The 22,614-nt window shown below is 42.7% G+C and overlaps 1 protein-coding gene across 5 annotated transcripts in view; it reads right to left on the bottom strand.

Annotated features, from left to right (window-relative positions):
- UTRN (utrophin) overlaps positions 1–22,614 on the bottom strand; it is a gene marked incomplete at its 3' end in the record, with an annotated part of 456,405 nt that overhangs the window by 280,940 nt on the left and 152,851 nt on the right. For all 5 annotated transcript variants that reach the window (XM_080941517.1, XM_080941518.1, XM_080941516.1 and 2 more), the window contains 9 exons: positions 18,525–18,638; positions 17,542–17,697; positions 12,750–12,920; positions 10,180–10,359; positions 7,753–7,887; positions 5,310–5,459; positions 3,631–3,792; positions 2,643–2,771; positions 1,234–1,407 (listed from right to left, as the gene is read on the bottom strand). In XM_080941517.1, the coding sequence (XP_080797643.1) occupies positions 1,234–1,407; positions 2,643–2,771; positions 3,631–3,792; positions 5,310–5,459; positions 7,753–7,887; positions 10,180–10,359; positions 12,750–12,920; positions 17,542–17,697; positions 18,525–18,638 (1,371 nt within the window). The remainder of the gene's footprint in view (positions 1–1,233; positions 1,408–2,642; positions 2,772–3,630; positions 3,793–5,309; positions 5,460–7,752; positions 7,888–10,179; positions 10,360–12,749; positions 12,921–17,541; positions 17,698–18,524; positions 18,639–22,614) is intronic.

Here is a 22,614-nt window from a genome sequence, read left to right as displayed (position 1 = left end):
TCAAAGGGCACACTATCTCTCTTGAATGTGGTTTGAAGGTTGAATCAACATAAGGCAAGATTGTAATGCTTCTTCAACTCAGATAATAAACTAAAAGAGTTTGCGTTTGTTTATAAAACAAGACGTGCATATTAAATGTCAATAGAAATCCTGGATAACTACAGATCGCAATCACGTGCCCTTAAAAATCTACAGGAAGTAGCAGGATCGGAATGTCTCTGTGGAATCACACTGTAGGGCTGCAGACTGCTCAATGAGAAACCACGGGCCTACTATACACAAGATCCTTGGTTCAGCTCTCTGCACTGAAAGAACAGTCTTCAATCCTAACACCGTGACTAGAAGACAGTGACAACCTGCGCCTGTAGGAATGTGCAATCCCTCACATTTCTTTCTATTTCTCAGAGAAAACAAATGCACCATAATGAGCATCATTTCCACGCTAAAAATAAACCGAACACTTTAAAGTGTCAAGATTAGAGTTCAAAGGGACAGTTCCAGACTGCCTTCATCCCTGTCACCTTGAAGCCCCAAACTCTGTCCAGGCAGCTTATCCATTCATGAATATCCAACTCAAAACACCTCAAGGGCACAAAGCCAGTATCTGCGATGCCAAATCAAGTAATGTCTGGCACAATGTCCCAACAAGCGAAGAGATGCTTACAACACTTGTACGTGACTCAAATGCCTACACGGATCATTCCACCCACGTGAGAAACAAACTGTGAAGACAACAGTCCCACCAATACCTCCCGAGGACGCCTCTAAGAAGACTGCCAAGGCACCACAATAAGGCTAAGTTCAGACCCTCCCCCCAGCATCATTTAAAACTCTCTATTTAACTACAAACAACGAAACACTCAGGTCTTACTTGTCATTCATTTCTGCCCATCTGAACTTTGAACTTTGACTTGCATGGGAAAGTCCTAGGGAAGCATTTTTTTTTCTTTTACTCTGCAATATTTCAGATATTACAGAGCCTGTCAGTTGTGTCCTGTCGAGGTCCTTCCCACTTCCTGTTGTAATTTACGTATGTCTTTGTTTTTCGATACATGTTATTTACATATATCTGCTCCCTTGACCAGCACAGACCGTAAACCTGCTTTCACACTCTATTTCTCTTATACCGTCTATTTTTTTCTGGGGCCAGCCATATGTCTTATTGTCCTAACATGCGCTCTGTCATTTTCATGCCCTGAACCCTGTGAGCCGCCCCCTCGCTCTCAGACTCACCATGCACTTGTCCAGGTGGGTCTGGATGACGTCAGGGTCCACATCCTTCACGTCCAGGACATGAAGCTCGGCCTTCACGCCATCCAGCACACGCTTGCAGTCAAGCATCCGCTGCTCGAAATTCGCAGGCTTCTGGAAAAGCTGGAATTTGGTGGAGACCTCTCGAAGTTTCCTCTGTTTGCAGAAATCAGAAATCCACTCACTAACTCTCTCAGTGGGTATTAGTATGATACGAAATGCTGAGAGGCTTTTCAAAAAACAGGCCAACCCAGGAGACTCCAGAGGAATTAGGATGGTTCTGGTCATAGAAAACAGTGGTTCTTTGCCTTCCTAATGATGCGGCCATTTGACACAGTTCCTCATGTTGTGGTGACCCGAAACCATAAAATGATTTCATTGCTACTTCATAACTGTAATTTTGAGATATTCGGGATATGTGATATGCAACCCCCAAAGGGACCACGGCGCACAGGTTGAGAGCCACCAATCAGTGTCACAAATGAGCAGCTCTCCGTATTTCCGTCTCCAAGATAAATCTGGATACAGATGTCTCTGGCATGAAAGTCTGTTAATTTACTCACTTTTCCCAGAACACCTAGTTCATGCACATAGACCTCAGATGCCTTCCACCACATTAAGAGTGATACCCCTTCTCCCTCTGCCCATTAAGGACCTGAGTGGTCCTGCATCCCCACTCCCATCCCCCCTAGACATCAGCCTCTGAAGTCAGAGAACAGTCTATACAAAGCCAACAAAGGCTGGACTTAATCTTCCCTTCCTAAATGACTATTAAAACTCGCTATTTGGTTACCCGGGTAACAACCTGCTCCTGCTGCCTGCCATGAGGCACAATGAGCCTTTACTAGTCCACTCACATCACACTGTTGGAATCACTGCACGGAGCAAGGGTACCTGTTGCAGTAAATACTGAAATGGCGGCTAAACCTTTTATCCACCCCTGCGGTCTCACTCCGTGGATGCCTCTCTACTGTGGAGCCCAGCGCACGGACTCTGCCACGCAGTCCAAAAGCCACACTCTCCACGCTGTTTCCTTCTCACTCCGCCCGCCCTGTGGCTTCTGTTTCAGGTGAACACGACCACCCCAGCAGGTTGGTTCCTTTCCTCCACCACCCAGCAGGAACATGACTCCAAAGCCCAGTAGCTTTTCAAGCAGGTTTAGATATTAAATTCTCAATCCACAAACCCTCTACACAATAAGATTACATCCAATGGACAGAGATACAATCTGCCCTTCTATATGAGATAAAAGACCCATAGAATCTATTAAAAGTATTCATATCTACCTATCGCCAATTAAGTACACCTGGAGGCACCCAAATATTCAAGCCTTCTGTTTTGTTCTCTATACCTGCCATACACAAAAAGCCAAGAGGAAGCCTGGTGTCTACCTGTAGCATGTCCATCTGACTTCCTCCTCTTGTGGTCCTGCCCTCAGGGGAGGTCGGGGGCTGGGAGCGGAAGTTCTTCTTCAGCTCCTCCAGGGTGAGCTCATGGGCTGAGATTTCTGCTTGGATCTTCTACCAGAGGGATAAAAAGGGGAGAAGGTGTGTTTTTAAAGTTACACAAAGAAGCCCTGGGTAGTGGTTCTTACTTGTAATCCTAGCACTCTGGAGGTTGAGGCAGGAGGATTGCTGAGTTTAAGGCCACCCTTGGCTACACAGTAAGTCCCGGGCAAGCATGAGTTACAGTATGTCTTTATACATACAACATGTATGTTTTTGTACAGCCTTTACACAACAGCAGCAAAGTACACGAAGAAACAGCAATACGCAAGCTCCATGTAGTTGTACAGTGTATGATCCTGTATTTAATACACGTTAATAAGAGAGTGGAACACGTGATAATCACAAACCGCTACACGTGTGCCGTGCACATGCTAAGGTCTTTGCATGTCATCATTGATGGTCACATGTGATTTACATAGAATAAACTGCCTCAACTTTATAGCTAGAGAGAGAGAGAAGGAAGGAAAGAAAGAAATCCATTTCCCAATGTATAAACTGTGGGAAAGGAGCTGGAGAGATGGCTCGGCTGTTAAGAGCACCAGCTGCTCTTCCAAAGGATCTAAGTTCCTTTTCCAGCATCCACTGGGTGGTTTAAAACAGTCTAACTGCAGTTCCAGGGGATTCAGTGCATCTCGTGGCATCCACAGGCAGCAGGTATGAAGAAAGTGCATACATGCACATGTAAGCAAAACACCTACATGCGTAAAATATTAAAGAGAAAATGTGTCAAGTTCTCACACAAGGAACAAGCGCAGCTCAAACCCAAAGGCTGTTCCATAAAGAGGCTTTGTTCTCTTTTCTCCGGCTGCTGAGGGTCAGGCTACAACTGCTCCTTCTCGGGACAAAAAGGCTTTCGACTTGGCAGCAATACCTGAGCTTCCTGTGGCAGCTGGAAGGCGTCAATCCTGTCCGTCAGGTATATGGTGAGCTGTTTGTCCAGCTCCCCGAGGCTCTCCTTCAGCACCTGAAGCATGTGGTCAGTTTCGCGGAGGACCTGGAGTTGCTTCTCCAAAGAAATCTGTTTGCTCTCCGCCTGCACAGAAGAGACATTTCCCTTGTAACTGCTCAGCACAGATATAAATAGCTGACTGCTTTGTGGCCATGCAGATTGTAATAAAGGACTGGTTCAAGACTGCAGCTCCTCTTATAAATAAATAATAGCCATCCATAATAAGAGTGCAAATGTTCTTCTGGTATCTCGGGGACACAGCTGCTGAATCTCTCGTTTTTACTTCTTTCTACTAATGACAAAATGCGGACAGGAAGACATCTCCCACAGGACATCCACGACAGGATGACACTGTGCATCTCAGGTGACTGGCTCAGTGGCTAAGTACCTGCTGCCCCTGTAGAGGATGAGGGTTTGTTTCCCACCACGGTGCCTACAGAGGATCGAGACTCTTGTGGAATACAGGAGCACCAGACACATACACGGGACACATATATCTACGCAGACACTCATAATGCGTGAAACGTCTTAAGTAGAATTTGTAACTTTTTAACTTTTTTTTAATTTACCAGAAATATGAGGCAATTTTAAGAATCACCAACAGCTATCCAAAAAAAAAAAAAAAGTAGTAAGAATGTCTATCAACTGGATACCTAATTTTCTTCTATAATTGAAAACAAGTTTTGTGGGTGCACATGTGAGTCAAACCAGCAATTACCACACATCTTTGATTAAGCTCAATGATATTTACAGTCTAAATCTCAACACTTGCTATTTAGTAATCTCTTATAATTATCTAATTATCTACTCAACCTTCTTACAAAAGAACAATGCCCCTTCTCTCGTCACTGATATGAAAATGATGTTGATATATAATCTGGGCATGTTCCGAGTGACGTAGCTTTCATAGCAGTTAATGTCAAATGCTGATGGCCCTCCTAGTTCCCGGGACATACATATAGAAGTTACTGTTTTTACACATAATTGCAATACAATTCTTACAGAAATTTATATCATTCACAAATAGATATAATCTATTATTATTAGGAGATAGAGGGTAAGTGGGAATTTAACCCGCGCCCTTCTGTGTATTAGCAAGTACTTGACGGCTGGGCTACATCCAGTGTCTGACAAAGTCTGGTTTGGTTTGGTTTGGTTTGGTTCGGTTCGGTTCGGTTCGGTTCGGTTAGGTTCGGTTAGGTTAGGTTAGGTTCGGTTAGGTTAGGTTAGGTTTTTTTGCCTGGTATTTGGTTTAGGTTGGGTCGGGTTGGGATTGGTTTGGTAAGACATATCTTACTATGTAGCCTCACCTGCTTTAAGGCTCCCTATGCAGAATATTCTGGCCTCAAACTCAGATATCATGTCTCATCCTAAATTTGTTTAATCAAGTTGTGTCTGACCTGCAAATATTAGATCTATTTCTATACTTACTTGAGAGCCCTCAAACTCCCATTAGCCTTGACTGCCTAAGCATTCATTAATGGGGACCGATTCAGGCATTACCAAGTACAACAAGCATGGAAGCTCCAATTGAGAGGGCGCCCTCAGGGTTAGAGTCCGGCACTCACTACCTAATCACACTGCGCATGCCTGGTTCTCACCGAGTGGCTCAGGTCTTCGTAGCGGCTGTTAAAAGCCTCCAGCTTCTCGCTGATTATGTCGTCCAAGATCCCACCATCAATCAGAGTCTGCCCAAGTTCCCGAATCTGGGTGCGATTATCCGCTGGGTGACGCAAAACCGACTCAAGAGACTGCGGTTGGGTAGAAAAAAAGAATAATACATTCACTAAGTCTAAATGGATCGAGATCGGCAAAATGCCATTTTATGACAAGTATAATTCCACTTTAAGAAATCTACTTATGAAACAAATTATGCCCAAAGTTAGAGAAATAACTAATTCACAAAATTATCCACCAAAGATTAACAAAATCACAAAACTAAAAAAAAACACTTCAAGAACATAACTGTTGATGTAATCGCATTAAAATGATTTGAACAATTATTAATTTTATGAGAAGCTCTCAGTGTGAGGTAGAAAACTCTACAAATATTATTATTTTGTGTCATTAACTACATTAGTGAAATTAGAGATCCATTTTTCTACCACATGATACAGAAGTACACTAAGTATTTTTATGTATTCAGTTTTATAGTAATACGTCCAATTAATTTTATGCACTAAATATTACTCCTATTCTGCAGGTGGGAAAACTGAAACCCATGAAGTTTGATTTGACCCACAGGAGTCGATAAATAAAGAGAAATGTTCCAAAATGTTTCTAAAGCTATTAGAACTATGAGCCCTTTGGCTGCATTTAATGCCCTTTGGTATACATGCATAAAAGGAATGCTGATAAGAAAAAAAAAGCTACAGGGATGGAAGAGATGCTCAGCACTGAGTGCTCCAGAGGTCGTGAGTTCAAACCCCAGCAACCACATGGTGGCTCACAACCATCTGTAATGAGATCTGGAGCCCTCTTCTGGTGTGTATGAAGACAGCCACGGTGTACTTATAATAAATAAATAAATAAATAAATAAATAAATAAATGAATGAATGAATGAATGAATGAATGAATGAATGAATCTTTTTTTTAAAAAGGCTACAGAAAATGTTTTAAGGTGATTATCATGGAGCCTGCCTTTACTTTTTCTCCATTGTCTGGATTTCTAGTACGTATATTTACGATCCTATGAGAAAAGCATCTTTGTTGCTCATGTAATGGGTGTCTGTCTGTCTGTTGGGTTCCACACTGTGTTTTGTCCACTCTGCTGCATTTGTGACAACTCTCCTCCAGCAGAGCACCCATCTTCAGGAATGCAGCCCCACCCACACCCACACCCACCCCCGGGAATGTCCCCGACTTCCCATTCCACTGTTCTTTGGGTCCCCAAATCACCCTACACTTCTGTACAAACTTACATGTGTTCCCCTTCCTTTTCCTAAGCAAACCTCCCTGGCTACCCTGCAATTCATTTCAGAATTGCCACAGTATCATGTATACTCCTGGGCTCGAAACTGCAGAACGAGGAAGCCCAGCCTTGCCATCCAGCTCCCACACGGGGAGCCCCTCCCACAAATGCACATGTCAGCCTGCTTTAACTTTTCACGTCTGATGACAATGAACTAGAAGCCACCTTAAGCGTGGTTCACGCCCTATTCATAAGTAAAAACAAACAAAGCAGGGCTTGTCCAGAGCACAGTGAAATGAACTGGACCCCAATAGTGACCATTAATGGGTGGAAAATGCACTCATATAGCTCCTGCCTTACAAAGCTTATTATATAGACTCCCCAGGGACTGATGAAATGGCTCAGTGGGTAAAAAGGAGCTTGCCACAAAGCCTGACAACCTGAATTTGATCCCTGGGATCTACATGTTGCAAAGGGGTAAGTAACTTTTATAAATTGTGCTCTGACCTCAATACACATCCTATCGTATGCACAGACGGATGGGTGGATGGATGGATGGATGGATGGATGGATGGATGGATGGATGGATGGATGGATGGATGGGTGGATGGGTGGATGGGTGGGTGGGTGGATGGATGGATGGATGGATGGGTGGATGGGTGGATGGATGGATGGGTGGATGGGTGGATGGGTGGGTGGGTGGATGGATGGATGGATGGATGGATGGATGGGTGGATGGATGGATGGATGGATGGATGGATGGATGGATGGATGGATGGATGGGTAGATGGATGGGTGGATGGGTGGGTGGGTGGGTGGGTGGGTGGGTGGATGGACAGAGAAAAGAATAGATGGACAGATACAAAGGTAGATAGATAACAATATTCATAGATAGATAGATAGATAGATAGATAGATAGATAGATAGATACATCCATGCATGCATGCATACATACATACATACATAGATACCAAGATACCTAGATACCTAGATATAAATAGATAGATACATATACATACATACATATATACATACATACACACATACATGCATACATACATAGATAGACAGGATGACAGACACCACTGGTCTCTCAATGAGAATAACTATGTCTCAGACATAAGGTGCCAACCTCCAGAGCTTCATGAACAGCTTCTGTCCTCTCAGGCAGGGCCTCTGTGCTCCGCACGCGCTCCTCCAAAGTGTTCAACCACGTGGTTTCCAGGTCCAAATAGTGAAGCAGCTCCACCCAACAAGACCAGACCTCCTGAGGAACGTGAAGGGAAAATTAAAGCCGAAGGAAAAGCCATAACCATACATCATCCCTCCAATCAATAAGAACTCCATTTCAGTGAGAGGAAGATACAGGAATTCAGAGCCCAGCAAGGCTAGGATATCAAATAAATGAGACAAAACTAAATTTTCAATAAACTAAAAGCAATTAAGGTGGAGGGAAAAAGACAAATGGGAAAGAGGCTGCCTCGGTTTCCATTAAAATAAATTCCAAGAACCTGGTTAAATGTCAAAAAACAAACCTGAATAATTAATAGGGGGGAAAACAGCAAAGAAATACAAAGATTTTTAGATTTTTTTTTTTTAAAGAGAATGTAAGAGCTGAAGATGTAGTTTAGTAGTTACAACCTGTGCTTGCCTAATAGGTAAAGATCCTGACTGGGTCCAATCTCCAGTACCACCATCACCCCACCACCCCACTATCCCACCCCCCAGCACCACCCCCAGAAAAAGCAAAAGGTAAAAAAATCATTCATGACATTTTTTATAAAAACTCAAATCTCCTAGGACATAAACCATTCCAATTCCTAGGTAACTACAGGAGCAGACGTCTCTGTAGCCATCTGAACTTCTTTCCAAGTTAATAAGGAGAGACCAGTGTAAGAGGATGGACCCATTTTACCAGAACAGGAGCCAGGTAGCCCTGTGTTCTCCTTCCTCAAGAGTTCCGAGTAGGAGAGAAGCCCGGGAAGGCATGCGTTTAGGGCCTTCCATCTCCTTGCCCCATGAAAGGATCTCATCTGACTGGTAAGATTACAACTTGGCACAAAATCCCCTACATCTGTCTTCTCTAGATATACTGAGTCAGGGCACAGTCCCATCTGTACCCCAAACCAGCTCTGCTTGCCAGAACAGTGATCAGAAGGTATTTCTAGACAAGCGCAGAGGTACTGCAGACTTTAGGGGTGACATCCAGTCTCTTACAACTTTATCTTTTGGTGTTGGTATATAGGTGTTTGTGCCATTTTCAATCCTTTAGAAATACCACTCGTAACCAACAGCTCCCCACCCCCCAAAAAAGCACAATTTTTTCAGGGCAGGGTTTCTCTATGTAGCCCTGGCTGTACCAGAACTCACGATGAAGACCAGGCAGGCCTTGAACCTGGAGATCCACCTGTTTCTGCTTTCCCAGTGCTAGGATCAAAAGCATGGGTACCATTGCCAAGGTCAAAGCACACGACTTAGACCTGAGGCCTCTACCATAATTTCCTTACTCTTGGTTCAGAGCAAAAGGGGGAGGAGGATGCCTAGTGCCCCTCCCCCATCCCTCTTGCAAGAAGCAGACTGAGAAATCTGCTCAGTTCTTACAGGAATGGAATGGTGGCAGAGAAATGCTGGGGACACAGGCTCGACCCTAATTAAGTACCTTTTTTACTAATTGGTCTCAATTTGCATATTTATCTCAACACAGAGCAGGGCGTGGGACTGCACAGCTGTACGCCCAGCCCTGGAGCAAAGAAGTAGAAATGACCCCCCCCCCAAGTTACATCAGCCTGCTCAGCACAGTGAATTCCAGCCCAGCCAGGGCCTGCCTAAAGACAACCAATCAACGAGACAGATAACAACCAAGGAGTGAGTAAACTTAGTTTCAAACTTCGCACTGCACTTTCGGAATCCACAATGACATAACTGCTTGTTACAGGGTGTGTTTCATGTACATTGTAATAACTCAAAATGTCTCTTAAAGCTTTGGGCCAGATTTTTTTTTTTTTTTTTAAACCATGAGAAAGCACTTCATTAAAAAAAAAAAAATCCCACGAAATAATCTAGATCTTCAGTCTGATGGGCGGAGGGATTGTTTACCTAAAAATGCATATTGAAATCTCTACATATTGAAGTTTTTTCCCCCTCTGGTAAACATTAGACACTACTCAAAATAAAATAAAAACTTGAATTCCTATCTGGGTAGTAAGCCTGGCAAAAGAGAGCAGGCTGGATTCTCAGGAGACAGTTGGGGTGTTGAGATGCTGTGGCTCCTCTGTAACCTGAGAACACTAGTTCCCATACAAACCTAGTAAAACCTAAAGGGGATAAATGATGGCTTTGAACCTCCAGAGAAATGCAGGCAGGTCTTAGTCTCCTTTTCAAACAAACAAAAAAAAACCAAAAATCTCATTTTTATCTACTTGGTCCATAAATCTTTATAATCCAATGTTTGACAAAGCAGTGGGGCTTCTTCTTCTTCTTTAGTTAAGACAGGAAAACACGCATTGCACAGTGGGACTGGGACCTCAGGACGGTACCCATGGGGGAAACAAGCTCTTACCTCCAGTGTGTGGCACTTCCCTCGAATTCGATTACAGAGTAGCTGGTAGCCCTCCAGCACCTCCTTGAACTCCGATGTCAACTCCTGGCCACCAGAGGGCACCTTGGCAGCCACCAGCTGGATGCTGTCCTTCAGAATTTTCACCCTCACCTCCTTCTGTAGTACATCCTCCTTGGCCCTCTGTCCCCAAGAAAGGAGCACTTTGAGACATGGTTCTCTGTGACCGGTGTCTTTCTTTTTAAATAGTAATAATAATAATAATAATAATAATAATAATAATAATAATAATAATAATAACTAATCCAAAAATTAAAACACCTAAAAGGTTCTATATGTCAGAGCGGAACATTATTTTAAAAATTCTATAGCCTGAGGTTTTTTTTTTTTTTTTTTTAAAGAAGAATGCTAAAAATAAAATCTCACTTTTCTAGTTAGCAGGGTACATTCCCGGTGCCCACGATATTTTCATTTAATAACACCAGAGTTCAGAGACAAGTTAGCCTGAACAGTGTGTGCTGACAAGACAGATGTTCAAATTCCAGGTCCAGGGGTAAGAATCGAAATGAGCTCATTTTAAATGACCGCTGGAGGTCTGAACACATTAAATTGAAATAAGTAAACATCCTTAAAATGGCAGGATACCATGGCAGAAGCCTCTATTAAAATGTCCCACAAATCCTTGTAAAAGCATTTTCCTCCTAGAACATGGGTCCATCCATCCTTCCAGTAACGAAGATGAAGGAGTTCCACTGGACAACCTGATCCAGAAATAGCTGCTTCCTCCCGTCTGTGCTCACGGCGCTTGATCTCATATGCAAGAAAATCTACCTGCAGCAGAGTTTATGACTTCCCCCTTCAGCTTGCTTTATTGCTTAATGGATTTCAGCTCTCCCAGGGTAAGGGGAAACTAATTAAGTGGAGTGGCTTTTAAATCCCTAATGGCTGTTTTGAGGAATAAAAACACATAGTGTTGCCCAATCAGAGATTTTAATCTCACTTTTCTCCTTCGCTGTCAGCGACGATGGCTTTTAAAAACAGCGCCGAACTACAGTTCCAACGGTGTGAGTGGATAAATGAGGTGGCTATTCTTCGTATAGCAGACTACCTTTAAATATTTCCGATACTGAAAATACTTTCAAAACTCTTCAAAAAGAGCTACATTAAAATTATAGATATTTTGGTCCCTCGACACAGATTAAATAAGTCTCTTTTCACATGTACTGACTCAAGATAGCATGCATGAATGAATGTCACATAAAATCTGTTTAAAAACTACCTGCACAGAAAACTTTGCCTTAGATATACTACTGGCTGAGTTTACAGTGGGGTAATCATATATCATGTTACTCGATCTTTTACAAAGAGAAGGATGCATCTTTTTTTTTTTTTTAAAAGACAGAGTTTCTCTGTGTAGCCTTGGCTACTTTGGAACTTGCTCTGTAGACCAGACTGGTCTCGAACTCTGCCTCTGCCTCTCTATCCCTCTGCTCCTCCCCCTCCTCTGACCCTCTGCCCCTCCCCCTCCTCTGCCCCTCTGTCCCTCCCCCTCCTCTGCCCCTCTACCCCTCTGCCTCTCTGCCCCTCTGCCTCTCTGCCCCTCTTCCTCTGTCCCTCTGCCTCTGCCCCCCCCTTTCCCCTGCCTCAGTTATACTGGGATTAAAGTTGTGCCCACTACCACCTGACAAGAAGGATGACTCTTAAAGACAGAACCCTGTCCTCATGCTTGAACAACAGTGGAGGCAATGTGGTCTGAGGCCCGGTTCTTTCCTTATACAAGAACAACTACTTACACAGGAATAGATGTTTCTGGAACCACAACCTGTGACTCCGTCTTATCTTCACCTTATCTTCTATCTATACCCCTTGCTTCCTGCTCCAAAGACAATCTGGGGCCCCCTTGCTCCCAATACTGACTCTATAGCCCTTTCCATCCTGAGCTAGGGTTTTCCCATGGTTCCCCAGTGCCCTCAATACTGACTCTATACTCCTCATCTCCTGCTCCAAGGATGTTCTAGAATTCCTGTGTGCCTCCACTACTGACTTGAATATAGCCCCTGCTCCAAGGACATCTTGGGGTTCTCTGGGCCCCCAATAATGACTAGAATCAAACCCACTAAAACCAGGATAACTTCAAGCCAACTTGTGAAGTCTCCTTTGCTCCTTGCCAAAAACTACACTTCCTGGAAACAGTGGTCGAAGTCACACACCACCGTGACTATAATTAATACCATGAAATATACATCGAGAAACTGCTAAAATGGTGAAGATTTATATTATATGTTTACTATGATTAAAAAGAAGAAGAAGAAAATTTTCAGTTTCTCCGCATAACCCTCCTTTGAGACTCTGACCTATATGGCGATCCTACATGACTATTCCCAGCAAGGATCAACTCTGGGGTGGACTTGAACTACTGGGCAGGCGTTGGCCTCCTCCCCCAACTGAGATCAATGCAGCTGCTCTTCATTTACCCCTATGAGAGCAGAGTTGTCCATTTGGTTCTGTGTAGTGTGATAGGTGAGGGGCCAACACTAATTAGTGTGAAGAGGGGGTCAGGAGGAAGGCCTTACCTTCATCTCCTCCACCGCACTCTCGAGCTCTTCCGGAGACTTGTACTCGAAGTCCCTCTCCAGGTAGTCCTCTTCAGCCTGAGCCATCCACTCCTGCATCTCTGCCAAATCCTTTTTCAAGTTCATGGCTTTCTCCTGACTATCAGACAACCTGCTTTGTTGAGCAGCAATCTAGGAAGGAAACACCACTCCACTCAGTAAATAAATTTGAATACACTGAATGCCGAAGGCTACCCTTTAATATTTCAAGGCACTGCGATAAATTTCCGGTCTTAGGTTTTAACATCCAAGTGAAACTTTTTAGACTTCCTGTGCTGATGCCATGTAATATAAAAAACAATGGAGACCACGTGAATACAGCATTTTAGACATGGACCTGACTTGACGATATTCTAACTCTGAAAACAGGGTTCACAGTTGGTGTTTTCCCCCAGGTAACCTGCATAATACTTCCCACAGTGTGAGAGGCAGGCATCAGAAACCAACTTGGTCTCTGACCTGCCTTTTAATTCCACATGAAGGCACTAGACCTTTAGCGACAAAGATATATACATCAAGTAATTTAATTGTAACACTGTCAATTATTTAAAACAAAAAAGATCAGAAAGCAGAATCTCCAAGGTGTTTTCATATCCTAAAATGAGTCTGGAGCCGGCCATGGTCACAAAACCTTTTAAAGCCAGCACTTGGGGGCAGAAGCAGGTAGATCTCTGTGAAGCAGGCCAGACTGCTCTACAGAGACCTGTTCTCAAAAATAAGAAAAAAAAAAAAAACCTAAGGATGAAAAGAACTATTAGATGAAGATAAACACTCTAGAGATGGCTCAGTAGTTAAGAGCACTGGCTGCTCTTCCAGAGGGTGCAGGTTCGATTCTCAATACCGACATAACAGCTCACAACCATCTGTAACTATAACTCGAGTTCCAGGAAATCCAGCACTCTGCACACACAGACATACGGGACAGACAAAACACCCGAGGCACATAAAACAGAGTTTTAAAAAAAGAAAGTAGAAGATATATTTGAAAATAGCTCTCTGTCTGAATCTGGCTCAGTAACTTTGTGAAGTACTTCAGAGGAGTCTGGAAATATTTTCAGAGTTCCTCATGTAACCACAAACTCACTTCAGCTGAAAGAGATGATCCTGTCACACAGGAATAGTACAACCTTCCCCTGACACGTCCAGTAGCTCAAATTACACGTCTGAGTGGAGGCCAGAGCTGACAGTAACCAGAGGCCAGGACAGGAACAGGATGGGCTCACAGGAATGTGGGGTAAGGAACAGTTAGTGGCTTTCCTGTTCCCTCCCTCCAAGCAGGAGCACAGGCCTAAAAATAGACAAGGAACTTTTCTTTCCATTCCCATCCCGCAAGCTAGGGTGTGACTCTTCTAGGAGAGGCCACAGCAGCGCACAGAGCTGTCCTCATGCTAGACGCTCAACACTTCCACTTGAGCAGCTCTTACTAGAACTATAACTCTGTGCGTGTGTGTGCACGTGCATGCAAAATGCAAAGTAGACACATAAATGTAGACTCTTGGGCCCACTTCCAGAAGGTTCTTTGTTTACATTTCCTGAACGGGAAGTTTTATGATTTTAATGGATCTACAGAAAAGTTGAGACTAAAACCCACAAAATCATAACTTGGTGTTTTAGAACAGTGTTAATGTCTGTCACGATAACATACATGAGACACATTTCTGTGCATTTTTTTTTTTGTTTAACATGACCCTTTTTTACTTATTTATTCTTATTTTGTGTGTAGGTGTAGTTTTGCCTGTACAAATGCTTGTAGATCATGTGCATACAGTACCCATGAAAGCCAGAAGAGGGCACCGAGATCATCTGGAACTGGAGTTACAGACTGTTATGTGTTGCCATGAGGATGATGGGGAAAGGAACCTGGGTCTTCATGAACAGCTGAAGGGCTCTTAACTGCTAACCCATCTCTCCAGCCCCCAACATACCTATTTTTGCTAACTACAATAAAATAATCATATATATGATATGTGTGTGTGTGTGTGTGTGTGTATTCTACAACTTTTTAATTTTACTAGTAAATGATATAAATTGTCTATAACTGATTTAAATACTTTCTATACAATAGATTGTATATTGCTAGGAGCAGATAGGTGAACAGATAAAAAAGCAGGATGATGAATGGATGAAATTAAGGATACAGGACAGGTAGATGGCTTCGTGGATATAGGGAGACCAGGGATAAGTAGATGGATGGATGCTATATTGTTGCTCATTCCTCATGCCACTTAGGAACCACGTCCTCTATTTACTTAGACCTTCAGCTACTTGCGGTATAAGATTCTTAACACAGAAATACAAACTCAGTGTATTCCGTGATGTTACAAAAAGATTATTTTCTTGCGTTTGATCATAGCATCTTAACAGATGCCCATATTGTAATACAGGATGATAATTTCAAGTTCCTGTCTAAAGCATATTTTCAGAGATAAACAGAAAATATAATACAAGACTAGCTGCTGATAAATCTTAGAATAGGTCCATGGGTATATCACTGTATCATTATTATAATTTTTCTCCTCATTAAAAATATGTTCAGGGGCTAGAGAGATGGCTCAGCGGTTAAGAGCACTGACTGCTCTTCCAGAGGTCCTGAGTTCAATTCCCATCAACCACATGGTGGCTCACAACCATCTGTGATGAGATCTGATGCCCTCTTCTGGTGTGTCTGAAGACAGCTACAGTGTACTTACATATAATAAATAAATCTTTAAATATATATATATATGTTCAAAATGAAGATGTTGGGCTAAAACAGGAATAAAGCATTCAATCATGCCACCATGGGATAACTTCCCATTCCTTCCCCCACTGTTCAGTGTCCTTTTCTTCCCCATCTCTCCAGGGGATGCACTTTTCCCATCCAAAGCCTCTACCTGGTCGAAGTTAAAGCTTGACTTAACTGAGATAACCTGACTCATATGCCCCTGGCTTTACTCACATCTCTTACTCACTGTCTTCCGGTTCTCAGGCCCCGAGGGCACTGAGAATTTAAAAAGCTAAAATTTTAAAAGAGGAAAAATACAAAGCACCCTTTGCATGTGCGGAGACATCACCTCAACCCTTTAAGAACAGGACTCATCAATTTACCTGCCCCCAAGAAGCGTCTCCTCCTGGGTTCTTATCATTCAAACAGACAGCACCACAATCCACACAGAGCAGACCATTTGACAGTCTCCCAATTTCCATCATTTCCATTTCACATTGTCCTCTACCCAAGCCCTGTCTCTGCTCCCAAAAGACAGTCCACCCGTGCTATTTCTCCTGACCGCAAACACAATCTCTACAGTCAAGAGCCATCAACTCTTAGGTCTCTGCAGTGACCTAAGTGTCTTCTCTGCCTTCACCCTGGCTTTCTGAAGCAAACCCCATCTGCACAGAAGCTGGAGGGACCTTAAAGGGTTTATCAGGTGTCACTTCTCTGCTCAAACTTGAGCCAGTGAGTTCAGCACGTAAAGGCACTTGCAGCCAAGCCTGGTGAGCTGAGTTCGATCACCCAGATACACACAAAGCCAGGAGAGGACGGACTCCAGGAATTTACTCTTGACCTCCACAAGCATGTGTGTGTGAGTGTGTACCCACAATAATAAACAAGATGGGCTGACAAGTTTTCAAAAATGCTCACACTAGATGTCCCCATTCTTAAAATCAAATCCAGCCTGCCTTCCCAAGTGAAGGTGTATCTCCACCCTACCGTCTGACCTACGGTATTCCTAACTTCCATATCACTAACTCCCTTCCCTCTATTCCAGCTGCAGAACCCTGGGTCCTGAAGAGACACACCCAGTTCACCTCCACAGCTGACCTTTAAAACAGGAATTTCTCCTCCTGCATGTCTCTACCCAAATCTGGCATGGCCTGCCTCTTCCTTTATTTATGGATATTGCTACAGCAATATCCCAATCTGAGCAACTCTCTGGACAACCTACTGGAAACAAATCTACCTTCTCTTGACTCTTGGCAGTCTCTCCTGGCAGTTCACCTGCCTCACAGGAACAGAACCACCTCAAGGGGAAGCTTCCCCCCCCCCCGTCATTGCTATGTCCCAAAGCCCACAGAGAAGCCTCACAGCAGACACTAATTAAAAAATCCTATGCTGTGGCTGAGTAATAAATATCTGCTGCCTAAAAGATTAATAGCTACAGTTAGTGGATACCACATTCAAATGTCCTCAAGGAAAGACAGGGTCATAAATGAATGTGTGGAGCTTGATTGAAAACAAAGAATAGCAAAGTTCTGAGTCTCACTGAGCAATAGTCTTCCTTAATTTTAAATAAATACATATATATGTGTGTAATTTCTATTTATACAATATACTAATACATATTAAATTTATACAAAATATATTAATTAAAATATTTAATATATATATTATATTTTAATATCAATATATTAAGTATATATCTTATATACATTATGTACCTTTATATGTACTACATGTATAGATAATATATAAATAATTAAAAATAAATATGTTATATTTACTTATAGATATAAGATATATATATCTTTATATATGTTTCTAATATAATATATATGTCTTTAAAATCAAGAAAGAGTATACACACACAGATACATACAAACACACACACACATATCTATGTGTGAATGCATCTATACACATGGGCATGTACATTTGAGTGTGTTTTATGCTTCCCTATAAAAATTATGAAACATTATTTTTCAGTTTGATTTTCCTGGTCAAGAGAAGCCAGTAACAGTGTGTGGCCCTCTTTAGAGAAGGTGCAAAACTCACCTCTTTGCTGAATTTCTCCAGTTGGGATTGGTAATCCACTAGTCTTGTCTGTACCCATGTCTTGACTCCAGTGACTGGACACCTCTGAAGGCTAGACTCTATTTCCCTCATGTTTTTCAGAGATGACTCGATCGTGTCGATTTCATTAGCAAATGTCTGAGTACGGGAAATAGGGCCATGTTAAGTCTACTCCCACATAACTGAACCTCAGCAACATGGCCGTCTACCCGGATCCTACAAATATTTCAAGGACATACTGCCTGGGAGTCAGGATTCTCAGCTACTTATGAGATGACTCACTTCAAGAAATTCATTTCGCCTGGCCTTTAATACACTCGCTTGCTAACACTTAAATTAGAATTACTTGAGTCTCAGTGGGAAATAAGACTTTTAATTAATTTAGAGTAGCAGTTCTCAACCTGTAGGTCAAACCCTAGGTCACATATCAGGCGGCCCACATACCAGATATTTACATTATAATTCATAACCTCAGCAAAATTAGTTAGAAAGTAGCAGTGAAAATAATCTTATGGTTGGGGGTCGCCACAACAAGAACTGTATTAAAGGTCACGGCATTAGGAAGGTTCAGGAGCACCGCTTTAGAGAGACCTGGCGATTCTAACAAGCGTAAATTGTATTGAAAGCCCATTTCATTTGTCAGAGATGCTTCTCATAAAGGCTCATCATGTGCTAGGATGGCAGCAACATAAAAAAAAAGATCACCCTCGTAACAGAGGATGCCTTCCGAGGAGATAAGTTTGCTCTTGCTCTCGTCCCAAATTCTATAGCCACGGAGAGCAATGAAATGTGAGTGATCCGTACGTCCTTCATTAGCCATAGCCAAGATAAAAGCTTTCTGATAAAAGACACTTTATCTAGACTCCATGAGCCCCATTCTTACAGTTTTTAATAACAGCAAGAGGCAAAGAGCAAGAAGCAGATGTTATGTATTCAAGCAGGTCTGGCAGAGCATCAGAACTCACAGCGCATTGGTCAAGCTGCCTCTGCAGATCGACAGCATCTCCCTGGGCAGCCTGCTCTCGCGAGAGGAAGTCTTTCACGCCATTCGACCACTTCTCGATGACTTCAGAATCCGCCTAAAAGGAACGGGATAACAGAGGAGGATATCACTCAGTGACATTCAGCCGCCACTTCTCAAGGTCGACTAGGACTAAAGAAAAAGGCAACTTCTCAAAACTGGATAACACCGCTTTCATTTCTTTCACCTCCTCTCCGAAGTCTCCACACTTGGGAAGTAAGTCTTTATTCTCAAGTAAAAGTTTCCAAAAATTAACAGTTGAGTGATCATTCCACAAGCCTCGAGCCACTCCAGAATAAACCATTTTTTTTTTAATGCAAACAATATTTAGGACTAAGATACAAATTACGGGAAAAATGCTATTCTAGTCATAATCGACTTTAAAAAAAAAAAAAAACTTCTGCTTTCAACTAACTTAGAGCAATTCTGTTCTCGAAAGTTCCTGTTCTGGGAGTAAACACATAACATCCTGAAGGAAACCTAACCCAGGGCTCTTCATTCGTCCATGGGACGCCTCCTTTGAAAATAGAACTAGCCACGGCCTGGCCTATTCCAGTTCTTTTAACCACTCAACTTTAATAAGTACAAAGAGAAGGAAGGCGTTTTCTAGAAAAGGCAGGCTATAGAGAGGAGACTGCAAGGGAGGAGCTGTGTAGAAGACCATGGCAGACACCCTTAAACTTCAGTGCTTAAGAGGTAGCCATATTGTCCGAAGCCTCCCATGCCATCACCGGTTAATCTGCCTTGCTAATTTCCCTACTGTTTCCCTAAGCCCCCTTCAGGTCTTTCTCCATCACATAGAAGTAAATGTGAATGGTCAAATTAGAAAGTGACCGCCACGTGCCTCCCAAGTCCCGTGCTGACTAGACATTCGTTCTTTCCTGGCAGTTACTGAGCAGCAGAACCAGTTATGCACAAACCACTCTGATCCACGTGCTCTGGAAACAACAAAATTTATTTACTATTCCTATGATATTCCAAACCAAACCAACTATTATCCTTCTGAAGCTGGAATGAATGAACTGTAAAAGAGAGAGTTTGCCACACTGTTGTGGCATGTTACGCCTTATAAAATAGGTCACACCTATAAAATACCTCCTAAAACCATTTCGGGTTTTTCTTATGGTGAGGTTGTCCCGTGCGTCTTTTGGGTTAAACTTGTTAGTTTTGAAATACATCAGTCATAACATTAAGACTCACTAAAACCCCAATATCCTCAGCAATTACCTCAAAATGAGCTTCCCTTACCAAACACTGTTTAACAGATGACCAGTATAGCTATATTGATCATTATAAATACTAGATTGTGTTTTATTATGCTGACAACAGCACTTTTTAAAACAGGCCAACAACAAGCCAACAAAATAATTAAAACTTTTAACCTTTCCACTCTCTCTCTCCTACCAACCTCTCTTCATAGCTTTCCTCTACTTGGAAATTGGACAGAGAAACACGATTTTCTACTGGGTACTGGTTTGGATCTGGTTGGTTAGTTCATTGGTTTCAATTGCGTTTCTTGCTTTTGAGTTTTAGGAATGTTAGTGTCATAATGATACCCATTGTTTATAATTAATAGATGCTAATAAAAATGGAAGTGGGGCTGGAGGGACATCCCAGCAGATAAGAAAACTCACTGCTCTTACAGAGAATCAGGGTTCCGTTCTCAGCACCCCCAAAGCAATTCACAACTGTCTTTAATTCCGGCTCCAGAAGATCCAACGCCCTCTTCTGGCCTCCATAGGAACTGCATGTGCATTGTACAAGTACATACTTACCAGTGCTCAGATAGGCACATAAGATTTCAGAAGAAATCACTAAAAATAAAAACAGGTTTCCTAAAGCACGCCTTTCAAAGTGCACCATTGCATTGTTAGTCCCAACTCTGAACTTCTAAGAAACATAGTATTTCTGCATTACTAGGAATGCAACTGAAGGAAAGAGGAAAACAGTTTCACAGCTAAGAGTTTTCATTAACGCATATAGGCGCCTCACCCTCCTCTTCCCCACTCCCCAGAGTGTCTGTTTGTCCCTGGAAGAAACATCTTCTCATGGTCCAGTAGCAGAAACTGCCTGTCATCTACAAGCCGTCTCATCTAGAGTCAGTGTTAATGCACGGTGCAGGACCGAGAACACAGGAACAGCTCTGAACCAAATCCAAAGCGAGCGTTTATGAAATACTGGTTGGGATGATGGAGTCTGGTTGGGTCTGTTTCAGGGTTCCGAGAAAATGGAGTCACATTCTGCCAAGACTTTTAAAGCAAACCCCTGTAAGGCTACATATTTATTTCCCACCAGGTCCATTGAGGGGTAAGCATACATCCTGATGTACTTCCTGCCTGGGTCCCTGCTGCCTTTCTACAAGTGATCAAACACATCTGGTGCAGCAGGGTCAAACAAATTTGTCAAGGGAGCAAAGAGCATATATGCCTTGTTATAGAACCAAGAGTCTCCACCATTTCAGGAAGTTTCAGTCCTTGGACAAGGGGCTTACAGGTTAGCAGTTCTGTTTCGAGGATCTCTTAGGTACAGTGATTAAAAATTGTAACTCTGGCTCTCACATCTGTTCCTCAGTGAAGTCCCAAGGAACATGAAAGAGTCCACAAGAAAAGACAGTCTCTCTAGCCATTCAAGGATCACACCACTTAGGAGTTTACAATCTACAGTAACAAGCAATGTAACGGCTTCTTTGCCTCTATCCAACTCACTCACAAGCTCGAGAATACACACACATGTACATATACACACACACACACGTACACACACACACACAGTGTTTTAAGGAACTTCTTTCCTAAATAAACGTGTTTTAAGTTCCCAGGAACAGCTCAGGAGGTGGCTCAGTAAACTGATTTTCTGGTAAGCTTGGGGACCCCAGACTGATCTACAGAATCCACATAAAAGCAGGACATGTGACAAATGCTGGCAAAAAGGTAAGATTCGTGGGAAATGGAGATTTCTGGGGTTCACTGGCCAGTCAGAATAGCCTAGCCTATGAGCTCCAGATCCCAGGGACAGACCCTGTTATAAACACTCCTCTGACCGCCATACATCCTCTCATAAACACACAGGTATTCTCTGTCTATCTGTCTGTCTGTGTCTGTCAGTCTGTCTCTGTCTCTCCTTCTGACACACACACACACACACACACACACACCACTGCCAAGAAATTTCTAATAAATATGTCTACAAAAAAAGTAATCGGCCCTAGTCTAAGACAGTGACCCCTTTCTCATTCTCATTTTTTATTCATAAATATTCAAGTGAAATTGCTAACAATGTGGTTGTTTAGAGGCCCTTAAAATACCAGAGATTCTCCTTTGGAATGGTGAAAAACTTTAAAGACATTGACCATCTCTTCAGAAACCTTCTTGAGCGGGCAACACCCTGGAGGCAGGGTCAGAGAAGAAATGTAGGGTCAATGAAACCATCCCTTTTCACCTTACCCTGTCCCCCTCCTGAGCTGGAGATAGAAGCATTCTACAGCTCCGAGCCTCAGGACAGGAGCGCCTGAGACTCTGGGGTGCAGTGCAGCCCCTGGCACTGGGCTCCAGCCACATTCCTGGCATTTTCCCCTCCTGCTCCTTCACCAGCTGGAATGTATGTGGCTCTTTAAGCTGTTCATTTCTCACAGGGTCAAAACCAGCTTTGAAAATGGAGTTGGTGCAGGACTTTGACATAAAGAACTTCCTATTTGGCTCAGTTTGGAGGCATTCTGGAGTAGCAGACACTACCTGGGGTTTCAAAAGACCCCAAATGCCTACTCAAAAGAATGTTATAAAATGGTGTTCCGTCAGGAGAGAAGGACAAAGAGTAACTTCGTCACCACATCAGCTCATCTGAACCTGTGTCCCCAAATCCAAGGTGTGAAATGGCCCATTGTCTTCTGGAATGAGTAAAAATGGCTGGGATGGGGGGGTATATTTTAATTATTATATCAGGCTTGTATTCTCTGGAAAGGTTAAATTAGCTAAATGCTGATTTTATTCTTCCTTATCTTGACCCTGGAATACTTCCAAAATAATTTCAAAACCTAT

This window comes from Micromys minutus, assembly GCF_963924665.1.
Source record: "Micromys minutus genome assembly, chromosome: 30".
Lineage (NCBI taxonomy): Eukaryota > Metazoa > Chordata > Mammalia > Rodentia > Muridae > Micromys > Micromys minutus.
This window is presented reverse-complemented; position numbering and strand designations above follow the sequence as displayed.